At 41.0% G+C, this 14124-nt stretch overlaps 1 protein-coding gene across 2 annotated transcripts; it reads left to right on the forward strand.

Annotated features, from left to right (window-relative positions):
- The first annotated feature begins 982 nt into the window (after positions 1-982).
- On the forward strand, positions 983-13887 carry bin2b (bridging integrator 2b). 2 transcript variants are annotated; one of them, XM_072382895.1, is made up of 12 exons: positions 983-1397; positions 3221-3301; positions 4715-4769; positions 5242-5336; positions 5604-5699; positions 5858-5965; positions 6100-6185; positions 6314-6389; positions 6504-6586; positions 9709-10387; positions 10650-10742; positions 13447-13887. In XM_072382895.1, exons 1-12 carry the CDS (start codon positions 1302-1304, stop codon positions 13558-13560), a joined length of 1662 nt encoding a protein of 553 aa, XP_072238996.1. In that variant the 5' UTR covers positions 983-1301; the 3' UTR covers positions 13561-13887. The 2 variants fall into 2 exon arrangements, with proteins under 2 accessions (XP_072238996.1, XP_072238997.1); XM_072382896.1 differs by having other exon boundaries at positions 985-1397; positions 9712-10387.
- The last annotated feature ends 237 nt before the right edge of the window (positions 13888-14124 follow it).

Raw genomic sequence — 14124 nt, forward strand, 5'->3', positions numbered from 1 at the left:
CTTAATGGCTGTATACAGCGTTGAAGCTAGTCTGTTAAAATCGATCCGTTGAAATTCAAAAGTATAGAAAGTGCATTTGTTCATTCAGGTCCCTCAGTGGGTGAACCAGTGTTGTAAATTCACCCGTTCAGCCTCGACCGGTTAAGTGGTCGTACAGACCACCTCCGTAAACGTCTTCTCTGTCGCCTGCGCTTCAACATTTGTGATATAAGCGTTTGTTCTTCAATATTGATAATCTCCAGCTGCAAATACAGCTGCTCCACCTCGGTTGCCATTGTTTACTGTTGTTAACTGTGACCGGAAGAAAAAGCAAGGATTCGGCTATAACCCCTGAAACCACACAAACACACAGCCACACCTCCCAGCGGCACGGTGAATTGCAGAAGTTCAATGCTCAATGAGGACGTCACGTCGACGTCGTTGACGTTCTGGAAGAGTATACATCTAGCTTTAGTCTGCTCGCTTCTCCAATTTACTAACTGCAGCTTTAAGGCGAGCGATCAGTGAACAACAGTGCCATCTACTGGAGAGTGTTTTGAGTACCACGAGCTATTTTTGTGTGGATCTGTGTGGATTTGCGGAAAAAATACGAATGTGTGAGTCAAGATTCACAAACAGAATTTTCAGTTTCTCAAATGGCTTTTTGTTTTACAAATGGAAAAGTATATATTTACAAATACACATTTATTTGTAAAAAACAACACACAAGTTACAAATAGGAAATTTGTATTTGTGTATAGCAAGACACGTGTGCAACTCAAGGCATATTTGTAGATCATCTTCTGTGCATTTGCAGTTATTTTGAGACAAATTTAAGCTCTACTCGCTTCTGACTTGTGACCTCACAATATGAGCTCTGAGATTCTTGAAGTGGAAACAGCATCATTCGCTGCCGCCAGTCTTTGCCGCTCCCTGCTTACGTCACGTCGCTGAATCAGATCCGCATCATGACACAAACGTAATTTGCGCACATAATTTTCAGGTGAGTGTGGTTTGATGACTTTGCAGCACAACAGGTAGGAAGTTTCTCAATAGCTCAGACGATGCTACGGGGCATATTAAGACACGCAGAGACAGCGACAAGTTTGAACAGGACGAGCAGACACCCGCTGACGATGCCAGTTTGACACGCTTCTTTCCAGCTGAGTGGGTCCCGATCACCGCCTGTTTAAGAGCGTCTTGACACTTGTTGCTCCACCTCCACCGCATTGAATTGAGGTCGCCGCAGAGTCGCACTGAGGAAGCAAACGGGAGGAGGACTGTGTGCTGAGAGCTACAGCAGAGAAGCAAAGAGACCGCTGATGATGGCAGACAATAAGATGGGCCCGAACCTCCAAGCCGGAGCAGGATTCCTCGCGAAGAGGGTCCAGAAGTCTTTCAGTCGAGCTCAGGAAAAGGTTAGTTTGAAAAGTAGAGTTTGTACTGGCGCTGCTTGACGTCTTAACTTGGCGCTAAGCGTTGTCATGAGGCTGGCGACCCATGAGGTTATTTGCCAACTTCAGATTTAAAGTTCTAAACTTATTGCCCAACTCCGTTTCTCTGGAAGCATAGTGTGACGCATAGCTTCTAACGGGGGGTGGTGGGGCGCTTCTATCTGCTTCTATCTGCCTCGATCTGCCTCTATTTGCTATTTCCATGGCTTTCAAGCAGGTTTCATATGAAACTTGACTTTTAATTCCACCCTTGCAGATAAGAACACGTGCAAAAACGTTTGCTTTACCTGTGAATGATATAAACTATCGCTACTTCTACCTTCCCAGTGTGTACCCTAGTACTGTAATTTAGGTTTAGTTGAAAAGGGTTAAAGTCATGCAAACCCACTAACAGGACCTCATGATAAATGCTTAAAGTGACTAAGATGTTGATCGCAATAAAAAAGGCAAAGGCGAAGCCGTCTCTGTCCAATGTTCACTGTACAAACGTGTTTTGACATTAAACTGTCACTTTTCTGCAGTATCTTGAGCTGGTCTGTGGAGCCAGTAGTGTGTTGTTCAGAGATGTGAAGCTGTGTGCGGACATACAAAAGCTGCCACTTCCTGACTGTGCACTTCCTCTTGCTTGCTGTGACTTTCTCACTCAGTTTGTGGTCGACTTGTTTGATTTCACTGCTTCACAGAATAACAGAGAAAGTATAACATTTTGCACAGCAGCTTACTCAAAAGAACAAAAGAAGAATTAAAGCATCAACATGATATTTGGATGTATTGCTGAGTGTTTCATTCAAGCTTTGAAATAGTTGCCTGCAGTGGACCGTGAAGGAAATTGTAATAGTTAGCCACATTTGCCTACTTTGTTTGAGTATGTCTTACTATATGAGCACAAGTTTAAAGTGCTCTAATAATGAATCAGCTGTCTCAGTGTATTCCTGCATTAGCTTATTGCAGATCTGTACTGGCATCTGCCTGAACGATGACCAATAAGATGCCATGTTCCCACAGCAAGGAGTGACTGGGTTGACGGGTTTATTTTTAATTTTTTTCAGTTGTTTTCACTTTTCGCACAACTCTTTGATTTCTTAAAGGAGCAAAATGTTGGCTTTAGTGACATCTAGAGGCAAAGTTGCAGATTGCACTGCACTGAATACTATCCAGCCTCATTCTCAGCTTTTAAGAGAAATGATCATGGTTGACTAAAAATACCACCGCTAACTCTCGAGCCTGTGTTCAGCGTGTCTGTTCGAGGCTACTGTTGGAACATGCCAGTGTAAACTCACTCGCGCCACATTTAAGTTGCTCATCTGATCATGAGCTACACAAACGAAGATTGATAACATTAGATACGTGCTGTTTGCCTCTACATTTATAACAATTTGGTGTAAAATACAGAGCTGTATGGTAACATGCACAGTTGAGTCAAGCTACACTAAAGAACTCGCTGCGGTTATCAAATCAGGATTTTAATCAGGAATGCTTTAAGTAACCACCACCTCACATTTAGTCTTAATGGGCTGATTTTAAATTAATAAGTCCTCTGACAAAAGAAACAGGAAAAATATGTGAATGACATATAAACATTACATTTTATCGAATGGGGCTTTAAGATATTCTTTGGGAGATAGAAGACCTGGAAAAGTATTAGAGGCTCACTTCTTTCTGGTTTCATACCCTGAAGCTTTGATTTTCACCCAGTCAGCACAACACATGTAAATGGGCTTCCTGTGAAATTTGTGGAGTAGCCCTTATTTACTTCAGCTCTTTTTTTTCTTTTTTTCTCCTCTCAGGTCCTCCAGAAACTGGGAAAAACCATGGAGACCAAGGATGAACAGTTTGAGCTCTGTTTCCAAAACCTCAACAAACAGCAGGTACAGCAACACATACGTAAGCTTTAATCTACATTTATCGCTGGAGCGCTTATTTTACACCCCCTTCACCTAAAATCTCCAGATGATTCGAGATTTGTTGAGACTAAGAACGCAGTGTTTTGCTGTGCTGTGTCTCAACCCACGAGTTGAGACAATCGTCATGGCCTTGAACCCAAGACGGCTTGACAAGACTTACTCTTTTTTTTTTTCTTTCTTATCTGCTCTGCGTAAAATCCTATTGTTATGTCTTCAGCACAGCTCTCTGCAGCAACATTACCTTAGATTGGAAAAGATTTAGAAAGTGTGAGAAAGTGAATGGCTTTTCACATGCTTATGCTAATAATTTGTCTCAGTTTTGGTCAGTTTAGGATTCAAAGACTTCTTGTCTTTGCAAAGAAAAGAAAAAGGCAAAAAGAGCTAAAATGCACCCTACTAGCTTACTTGCTGGGGTTTAATGTTAGCATATTTGCTAATGTTAAACACTTTGCATATTGCGTCTTTATATGGCAAAGATAAAGATGATGTGACACCAGCTGTTTCCTTCTTGGATTACCAACCTTAACAACAAAGTCATATTTTGTCAAATTTTGATTGGACATCTTGTTTCAGACCCACATCACAGCTTAGTGTAAGTGTGGTTGGATTATTATTGCCTGACCGTCTTCACCAAAGCTTTTGAGAATTTTTTTCTACAGTTTTTCCTTAATCTGATGACGTTTTCCAACGAGTTTAAGGGAAAGAGTTTGGGAAAAGACAACATGAGGCGTTTATTGTCAGGTCAGCTACTTCCTCTATTGAATTAAAAACTTGTAGCAACGTATCCTATACCACCACCCTCTGGTGACACTATGAAACCTGCTAATTTTAAATCAAAACTTTTTTTCTTTTTTAAATTTTTTTATTTATGTGGCCATTGAGTAGAAAACCCAACTACTGACTCAGTAAACTAACTTTATGGCTCTTTTTTTCTTACATTATCTTTATTTTGCGGTTGTCACTTGTAGCTTCAGCCTCTTCTTTTTGGCAAATAATTTGACTTAGATTTTTAAGTTGAGCTCATTGAATGTTACACCCAACAGCTGCTGTATGCACGGGAGGGAAAGTGCTGAGGAGTGACAGGAAGGAAGTCTACATGCTGACGAGAGTCACTGCTTTCACTTTACTACTTCAGACACCACATCAAATGTTGTGTTTTTATTTACTTTGAACTTATTGTGACCAGACAGTAAAGTGTCCGTGATTTGACGCAGAAGAAGTTAGACTGCAAACAAAAGCAGTCACACACAGACTTCATTTTAGGTTTTCAAGGAAATGATTAAGCAAGTGGTTCAGATCACTCATTGAGATACTGTTGCTGGGTGTCACTAAGTGTAACTTCTTTGTGTTATGTTTTTTTTTTTTTTCCACCCACAGATGGATGGAAACAGGTTGTTTAAAGATGTCAAAGCCTACTATACAGCGGTGAAGGGTGAGTGAGTTTTAAAGCATGTACAGCATATTCAGGCTCAAAGCAAAGTGCTAACAGAATGCAACTCTTTGCTCAGGAAATCTGGTGAAAATGAAGGAAGTGAGTTTCCTCTATTATTGGATCCTCTGTTGTCTTTTGCAATTCTGTCTGTGCTCCCAGGTTGCGCAAGCACAAGTAAAATCCTGCGGCTGAAAACGGCCGCCGCAGCACTGCGTGTGTGATTCATGAGCAAGAAAACATTTCTTTCTGTATCGTCAGCTCCTGCTCTTGAGTTGTTGGTACCAGTCAGGAAGCTTGTGTTGTTCTGACCTTTGTGGTGTGGGTGTAGCAAAAGCGCAAACTCGTTAATAACAATACCACAACAGGGCTCCATGTGCTGCTGAAACTACACGATAAGCTGATGCTTAAGGAATCATGATTGCATTTTAAGATTTCCCTTTTGTGTCCCTTAATGTCCGCTTCCTGTCCACAGCTGTGCACGAGACGTCCAAGCGGCTGTCCCAGACGCTACGAGACGTCTATGAATCGGACTGGAACGGAGTGGAGGACCTTGCTGTAATCACGGAAGTAAGACGAGGATAAGCTTTTGTACGCATGTGCCTCATCTGTGTTCTGCAAGTGCTGATCTTGGTTTTTCAGATTTCTTTAGAGGAGGGAAATTTGAGTGATCATGGAGATGGATGCATACAGTTTTAAATGTTTGTCTTTTGTTTTGTTTTTTTGGGGCAAATATTAGAAAAAAGATGCTGTAGTTGGTATCCAATATGGATAATCTGGCTATGGATTTAAGCTGCGTTGATTGCTTACTTATGCAACTCAAACTGTGTATCTTAGAGTGAAGACTTGCTCTGGAACGACTATGAGGAGAAACTAAGTGACCAGATTGTTCGCACCATGGAGAACTACACAAGCCACTTCCCGGAGGTCAAGGTACTTTGTTGCTTCTTTATTTAAACGACTTCCCGCAAAACTCCACCCAAATGCTAAAATGACTCATTGGGACTCTCAAATCCCCTCACCCCACTGAGATAATTTTCCTCTTCCTGGTGAATGACATATAAAAAACCCCCAAACAATCAATTTTTCAGGAACGAGTTGCAAAGCGTGGCCGCAAACTGGTGGACTACGATTCAGCGCGTCACCACCTGGAAGCTCTGCAGACTGCCAAGAAAAAAGACGATGCTAAAATAACCAAGGTCACGATTTAAGTTCACACACACACACACACACACACACACGGCAGATGGGCTGTGCTGAGAAGTGTCGTTTCTGGTGTTGTTTTTTTTTTTTTTTTTTTCTTTTAAAGTTGTTTCAATTCCCTTTTTAACAGGCCGAAGAGGAGTTCAACAAAGCCCAGAATGTGTTCGAAGAGATGAATAATGAGCTGAGAGAAGAGCTGCCTGTTCTCCACCAGAGGTACGGCTCACTGTCAGCGGCAGCGACTCAGCAGTGTCTGATTGATGTGTCAAGTTTTTATTTTTAAACCTTCTGAGGAGTGTCCTGTGGATGATGAGCAAGAATCTCTGCTTTCTCTGTGTCTGCAGTCGGATCGGTTGCTATGTGACTGTGTTCCAAAACATCTCAAACCTGAGAGACGTTTTCTATAAAGAAATGAGTGTGGTAAGGTCTCACTCAGACCCCTCTGATCCCCCTCTCTCACGCTGCTTATATGATCTGTAACATACGTGATGGTTCGTTAGCTTGTGTAGCTCATGTTGCTCTTCTGTGTTCCAGCTGAATCGCCAACTCTACAACGTGATGAAGAAACTAGAAACGCAGCATTCTGGCAAAGCTTTCATCGTCAAGGGTCTGACTAGGTGAGGCATTATTTTGAATCCATTTAATTTGTGGCTACAGGAAATGCCTTTGCTTGCAAGTAAATTACACAAACAGATGTGGCTTTGTCATTGAAACGATACTCGTTCTTCTTGAACAGCGTTGAAATGTACATTTTTCTTTTGTGCGAGAAAACGCAACTTCTTAAACAGAGTTTAAAAAAAAAAGAGAAGAAGAAGCCAACTGGAGTTCGAACAAATGTTTCTGAGAGAATGTTTAAATCTAGAAACTCCATGTATCCACAGATGTTTATCAGACGGACAAAGATCTTTTATGTATCGGGTTTTTTGTTTCTTTTTTTTTTTTTGGGCCGATATTGTTTTTTTTTCCCTCCATTCACATGAAAACAAATGTTACACGAGTCTCAATTTAAACAAAAAATAATTATTTATTAACAGTAGCAAACAATGTAGAACATTTAAATACATAACAATAGAAATAAATAATCTGTTTAATGTTTTTGCACTTTACGTAGCAGCATGAGGCCTTTGTAGAGCAAATGACCTGAGAAGATTTGTTAACAGAAATACAACAAAAAAAAAAAATAGATGAATAAAAAGAACTGTGAGCCCTCGCTAATGCGCTAACTGATCAGCGAACGCACATATCAGCTGATACAAGTAAAAAAAACACAAATATCAGCCCGATATATCTGACGACTGATGTATCGGTCATCTCTAATAATGGAGTACATTGCTATGTAAAACAACACTCCAATGACGCAGACCACCACCCCCCCCCAAAAAAAAACCCTGCTATTTAAAATGTAAGTGTTCATGAGTACTTATTCTTCATGCTGTATTTAGTTTGAGTTGGCTGTCTACAAAAAAGAATGAGCAGCACATATTTTTTTTGATGAATAATGGTTGAAAAATAAGGAAGGTGGAGGGCCTCAAAATGAGTAAATCCAGCCCTGGTTATGGAGCTGTTTCAGGTTGTCCTGACACTGCACAACAAAATGACATCAGGGGATTATGAAGGCTAAACATAATGCTTGTCAGATAATTCTGGTTTCTACTCGTCCAACAGGATAATGGCCTAAAAAGAGTCATGTGGCAACTCGGTGCTGACACCAAAAAGCTGTTATTCAGTTTTAATGAAGAAAGCCTACGTTTGAGGTCATTTCCCTTCAATATGAGTGGTGAAACCTGTTCAGAAAAATTTGGTGAGAAACCGTGAGAGAAAGGAGGCCATGGTTCTGGGAAAATGGTTTCATCTTTCCACAGGACAACATGCTGACTCACTCCGCACTGTCAGTGAGGCAGTTATTGGCAGAAAAATGCATCACAGTACTCTACCCACTCTTCCACTTAAACTGCATTTGAAAGAACAAAACAAGCAAATAAAAAAATAAACTACCTCTGTCAAATATAAGGTTTCACATGTTGGAACATGATTAGGGGGAAAATGAGGTCTTAAAATGAGGTAAATGCAACCTCAAATGAACACCAACACATAACAAGACAATAATAACAAGACAATAATTTAAGTACACCCTTGCTGCTTCCACAGGAATTTAAAGTGTAAGCAGCTGCCAGGTGCTGCTGAGCAAATGCACTTAATTAACTGATCATCAGCAGGTGTGAGCACCTCTATAAAAGCAGAAGTTTTGTCACTTTGCAGGTCTGCAGCATTCAGGTGTGTGTTAACACAATGCCAAGGAGGAAAGACATCAGCAACGATCTTAGAGAAGGAACTGTTGCTGTCCATCAAGGGGAAGGGTTATAAGGCCATTTATAAACTATTTGGAGTCCATCGTTCTATAGAGAGAAAGATTATTCACAAGTTGGAAAACATTCAAGACAGCTGTCAATCTTCCCAGGAGTGGACGTCCCAGCAAGTTCAAAAAGCCAAGAGCTACATGTCAGACTCTACAGGCCTCAGTCAGCATGTTAAATATTAAAGTTCATGACAGTACAGTTAGAAAAAGACTGAACAACTATGGCTTGTTTGGAAGGGTTGCAGGAGAAAGCCTCTTCTCTCTAAAAAGAACATGACAGCACAGCTTAGGTTTGTAAAGTTACATCTGAACAAACCACAAGACTTCTGGAATAATGTCCTTTGGACAGACCAGACCAGAGTGGAGATGTTTGGTCATAATGTACAGCAGCACGTTTGGAGGAAACCAAACACAGCATATCAGCACAAACACCTCACACCAACTGTCAAGCATGGTGGTGGAGGGCTGATGATGTGGGCTTGTTCTGCAGCTACAGGACCTGGGCACCTTGCAGTCATTGAGTCCACCATGAACTCCTCTGGATACCAAAGTATTCTAGAGTCAGATGTGAGGCCATCTGTCTGACAGATAAAGTTTGGCTGAAACTGGGTCATCAACAGGACAATGATCCCAAACACAGCAGCAAATCTACAACAGAATGTCTGAAAAAGAAAGAATCAAGGTGTTGCAATGGTCCAGTCAAAGTCCAGACCTCAACCTGACTGAAATGCTGTGGTGGGACATTCATAGAGTTGAGCATAAAGGAATGCTCAATGAACAGATGCAATGTGGTAAAGAGTGGACCAGCATTCCTCCACAACAATGTGAGAGTCTGATAACATTATGTAGAAAATGACGACTTCAAGTCACTGCTGCTAAAGGTGGTTCTGAATCATGGGGTGTACTTAGTTTTTCACACACTGCTTCTGCATTTTGTCTTAGTTTTTGTTCAGTAGATACTCATCTGAGGTTGTGTTAGCATAGTTCAAGACCTGTTAAGGACCACATGACTTTTACATTTTTTTTAATTGTAGGATTTAAAGAGTCTACTTTCTTTTTCACATGGCTGTCATCTGCCACCATGCCAGTTTTTTTTTTTTTCTTTCTTCCCACTAAAATCAAGTCTGAGCATGAACCTGAGTGTCGCAGAAGTAAGAACACAGTGGAGCTTCTGCAACAACAACTGCTCTGCTGCAGAATTGGAATATATTGCAGGGAAAAGGACATGGAATGACTTACTGATTGCACTTTGTTGTACACGTAGAAACACATGGAATGGATCGATGTTTGCTGTGACCTTTACTTAATGCTCAATGTCCAACCAATATGCTATTTTGTTAATAGTTTCTAAACCAATAGTAATTATTGTACATATCTTTCCAGCAGCTCATCAAGCAAGTCAAAGAAGAGAAAGTCCTTGGTTATCTCTAACCCCATCCCCTGCAATACAGCTTTCCCAGACGATCACATCTCCATCCATTCCTCCACCCAAAATGGCAAAGACGCTGCTCCCTCTTCACAAGATCAACGGCCTCAAAGCATCTGTGAAGAAAGCAGCACACCAGAGGACGGTGTTGTCTCATCCAAACATGTCAGCTCATCAGACTCTGATCTCAGCTCCAGCGGCACCAACACCCCCAAGAGGAAGTCGATATGCAACAATGAGAACAGTGACGGGAGCTCTCAGAGTCCAGAGGAGGTGGAGGCAGAGGCGGAGGTGGTGATGGAGGCAGAACTCGCTACAAACCAGTCCGATGACTCCGGGGTGGGAGTACCAAAGTCAGATGCTGTGAGTCAGGAAGTGAGCAGTCCCTCCGATTCCACAGAGAGTGATGCCACACAGAGTCTTGATCAGGGCTCTGGAGGTGATCCACCATCAGAGGAGGCGGACACCAAACCTCCACCAGTTCCGGCTCCCCGCGTCTCCTTCCACTCCACGGACAATCGCCCCCTCTTACCTGCAAAGGAGCAGGAGGAGATGAAGGAAGCGTCTGTCAGCCTGGAGACCTCAGAGTCCACAGATGACTCCAGCTCCTACAGTCCACCTGGCTTTCTATACAAGGTATATGATGGTAATTTCTCTGGACACGTCTCTTAAATGACATATTTCAGGTTTTGTTGCATTTTTAAAATTTTTTTTAGAAACTTACAAACTTTTCTGGAAAAACATTTTTTATTAACATTAACTTGCAAGCTCAAATATTCACCTCTACATATGTGCAAAGATGTGTAAACCTCTTTATGGGGTTGGAGGAAATATCATCAAATCAGTAAAATGTTACATAATCATCACAGCTGTGTCACCATGTGTTGTCATACACCAGGGGGTGGCGATAGAGAGCCATGAAGCGTCTGAAGAAGGAGCGCTGCAGTTTGAACAGGGAGACGTCATCCTGGTGCTCGCTGACACAGTAGAGGTGTGTGTGTGTGTGTGTGTGTGTGTGTGTGTGTGTGTGTAAACATTTCACTTCCCATGGCCCTCCAGAGATTACACACTTCCTATAAACTCTGGACCCGGATATGTTGTTTCAGCCCTTGATGTGTAGCCGGTAGCTGATTTGCTTTTCATCACATGCTTCTTTTCTTTTACCTTTTACTCATGAATTTGATTTTTTTTCCCTCTGAGTGCTTTTCACTTAAATTTTTTTTCCAAAAGATTAAAAAATAATAATAAATGTCTAAATTGAAACATCTGGCATTCACTAAACATCATTAGGCTAACAATCAGAGTAAGAAGAAACATCTGAAATAGTGATGTAGTGATGTTGCCCGTTGTGATGTTATTCCACAAAGTATTTTACAATAGCAAGTTGTTCTGAAGTTTGTAGTTGGCCACTAAATTACTTTGCAGTTCTGATGGATTTGGAATACAACAGTTATTTGTCTGAATTGGTAATAGGAGTATGTGTGAAGGTGGAGTACAAGTATGTATATCTGGCTAAAACCAGAAGAAAACGATGCACTGTTTTAGAGAAGTGTTGAATCAAACCGAAGGTACTTTCTGATTGTGGTGCTGTTGCACTGTGTAGATTTAAAGAAGTTATTCATTCATTTTTTTTTTTTTTCCAAATGGACAAACGTAAGAATAATAATGGCACCGTTTATAGCTTTTTAAGGTTAACAGTCACTTGTATCTCTTCAACTAAACTAGGTTGCAATATTCATTCTTCAATTGGTCTTTAAATAATACACATATACAGTCACGTGAAGAAGAAAAAAGTACGCCCTCTTTCAGTCCTAAGGTGTTTCATATTCTGACCTGATAAAATGTATCTGATCTAAGGCAGGTGTTCGTGCTGATTGTCGGTTTTATAGCATCCATGCGAGACGTTATGCATCCATGTGTCTCTGTGTCGAAAAAGTGAACTGTGCTCATTTTTTTTTGCTTCCCCTACATCAGCAGCCTTGGTGAAAATGAGTGCGTACACCTGTGTCACCGAGCTGGAGCATAGTAAAACCAGAGTCTACTGCAGCATCACTTGATGCGGGTCTCAAAGCCAATGAAACACTTTCCAATTGCACTCAACAGCCAGAGGGTTTTTTTTTTTTTTTTTTTGAGTGGTGTGAAAAGGGCTCAATTTTGAGATTTTCAACACTCCAAAGACAGTTTTGTTCCACTTAGTGCATAGTTGTAAATAGGAGTGTGAATGGTTGTCAGTGGGGTTACATGGCACTATAAAAATCATATTAATGGTTAAATTACATAAAGACTGAGTTATTAAGTTCATGTATACACCTTAGTCTGACATAAATTTGGACCGGATCGGGTTACTTGCAGTCGGATTAAGACCCCGAGATAACTCTGTCGATAGTCGCACTAAATGTGCTTGTAGACGGTGAAGCACGTGGTGAATTGGACTTTGCATTCTGCGCATGCTCGAGATTTTTTCCCGAGGTCATGACCCGGAAGCTAAAAGAGACGATATTACTGTTATTGTCGCCGACGTCGGAAAGAAACAAACAACGCGATGGAGAATGCGCCGTTGTGCCATGAACACGTTCATCACAAATGTAGAGGGACGTAGCTTCATCTTGCTCTTCGTTCGCCATCTGTCTCAAGTGCCTCAGTTTTGCTGTTGTTGGTGGTGAAGACGTCAACAGGAAGTGGCTCTATTAGCGATAGTTGAAATGGGTACAGCACCTATCGTACTGGGGTATGACATGCTTTGTGCCAGTGATTCGATTCATTCACCGCCATATATCCAAGGATTATTACCCTTGCTCAGATAAGGAGCATAACCCAACTATAGCTATAATCGAGTTAATCTCATCATGTAGACCCACTGAGTGTGTCAGCCCTGTTACTTCCAGGTTAGCGGCTACAGCTAATATATGCAGCATCCCATCTATCAGCTGCAATAGATGAATGTATTTTGTCACAAGGAAATGTGCCTGTCTGTTTAGACCTACCCTGATCAAATATGCATTTTAAGTGGCACTTATTAGACACCTGTGATTGCACAAGTCCTTCAACCCATTTAGAGCTAAGGCTTTGTTTACAAAGCACTCTAAAGCCTGAAGGTTTTTGGAAAGGTTTTCACTAACACCTTTATTTTCTCGGCCTCTGAAGAAACGACACGTATAAAATAAAAAAGCAAATGAGAGGCTAAACCCTTTGCAAAACCCTTTGAAAACGATAATTATAGAAACAAGGTCATTGCATGCATTGTTTCATTTATGCACCTTTGTATCCTTCAGAGTCAGACCAACCTTGCTTTGGGAGACTTCTGGGGTTGAATTAAAACTGAATAAGTTCAGAAGAGAAATTAGATTAAAAACACATGCATCTAAGTTCTGAAATCGAGTCCGGTCTACCTACTTTTCATGCTGCCATGTGTTACTGATGTTTATGGCCTCTCACTGAGTCAAACAGGACAGCCAATCATTAAAGGAATAGAGACAGACAGGGTCAACCTCATTCCTAGTCTTTGTTTAGAAGTTATCTAGTTTATCTGTTAAGAAAGAAAAGTTGCCTCCTGCAGCTTTGTGAACACTGATGCCATTTGACGATTCTCACGGTAAACTTTTTTTTTTTTTTTTTTTTAATACAAAGCAGGCAGATTTGTTTTTTTTGTTTTTTTTCTTAGTGTCTTACACATGTTTGCTGTTTGTTTCTGGCAGCTGGAAGGCCTGGTGAGGGGGATCAGGGAGGAGAGCTGGAACCAGCACCACGATGTAGAAAGCCACTCTGGGATCTTCTCAGAAAAACTCATCCAGCCCGTTCAGGCGGAGTGATGCAATAGCCACTCCTCAATGTGTAATACGCTTCTTCCTCCATCAAGCAGACACACATACACCAACATGCAGAGGGAGTGATCCCATATGTTTTGGATGCAGATGCTGTACAAACAAAGTTGCTATGATGTCGCAACTTGTGGAACAAAAGCAACTGAGCTGAACATTTTTTACCAGTATTATTTGAAAATTTGATAGTATTTTGCTTGATTTTAACTTTTTAAAGTTTTTCTATGAGACACTGTGAAACAATCTTTTTAACCTTTTTTTTTGTTTGTTTTTCTTCAGCCTTTTAAAAGATCCTAATAAAGTTCTAAGTAAAAGAGACTAAGCTGTTGTTCTGGTGTAAGACTTTCATACGTTTTTATGCCATTTTTTTCCACTTGATCGGTGGATCTTCAGTCCTGAGGAAATAAATGTGATTTCCATTTTGTAAATGGAGAAAATTTTATGGGAGAAACATAAGTAGCCTCAGTTTGATGAGAGGCGTGATGATTCACTTTACTGGATCCTAAAGCTTATTGTCAAGAGCTGGAAACCTTCTGACCGATTGTGGGAAATTTA

This window comes from Leuresthes tenuis, unplaced genomic scaffold, assembly GCF_036924035.1.
Source record: "Leuresthes tenuis unplaced genomic scaffold, fLeuTen1.0.hap1 SCAF_3, whole genome shotgun sequence".
Classification (NCBI taxonomy): Eukaryota; Metazoa; Chordata; class Actinopteri; order Atheriniformes; family Atherinopsidae; genus Leuresthes; species Leuresthes tenuis.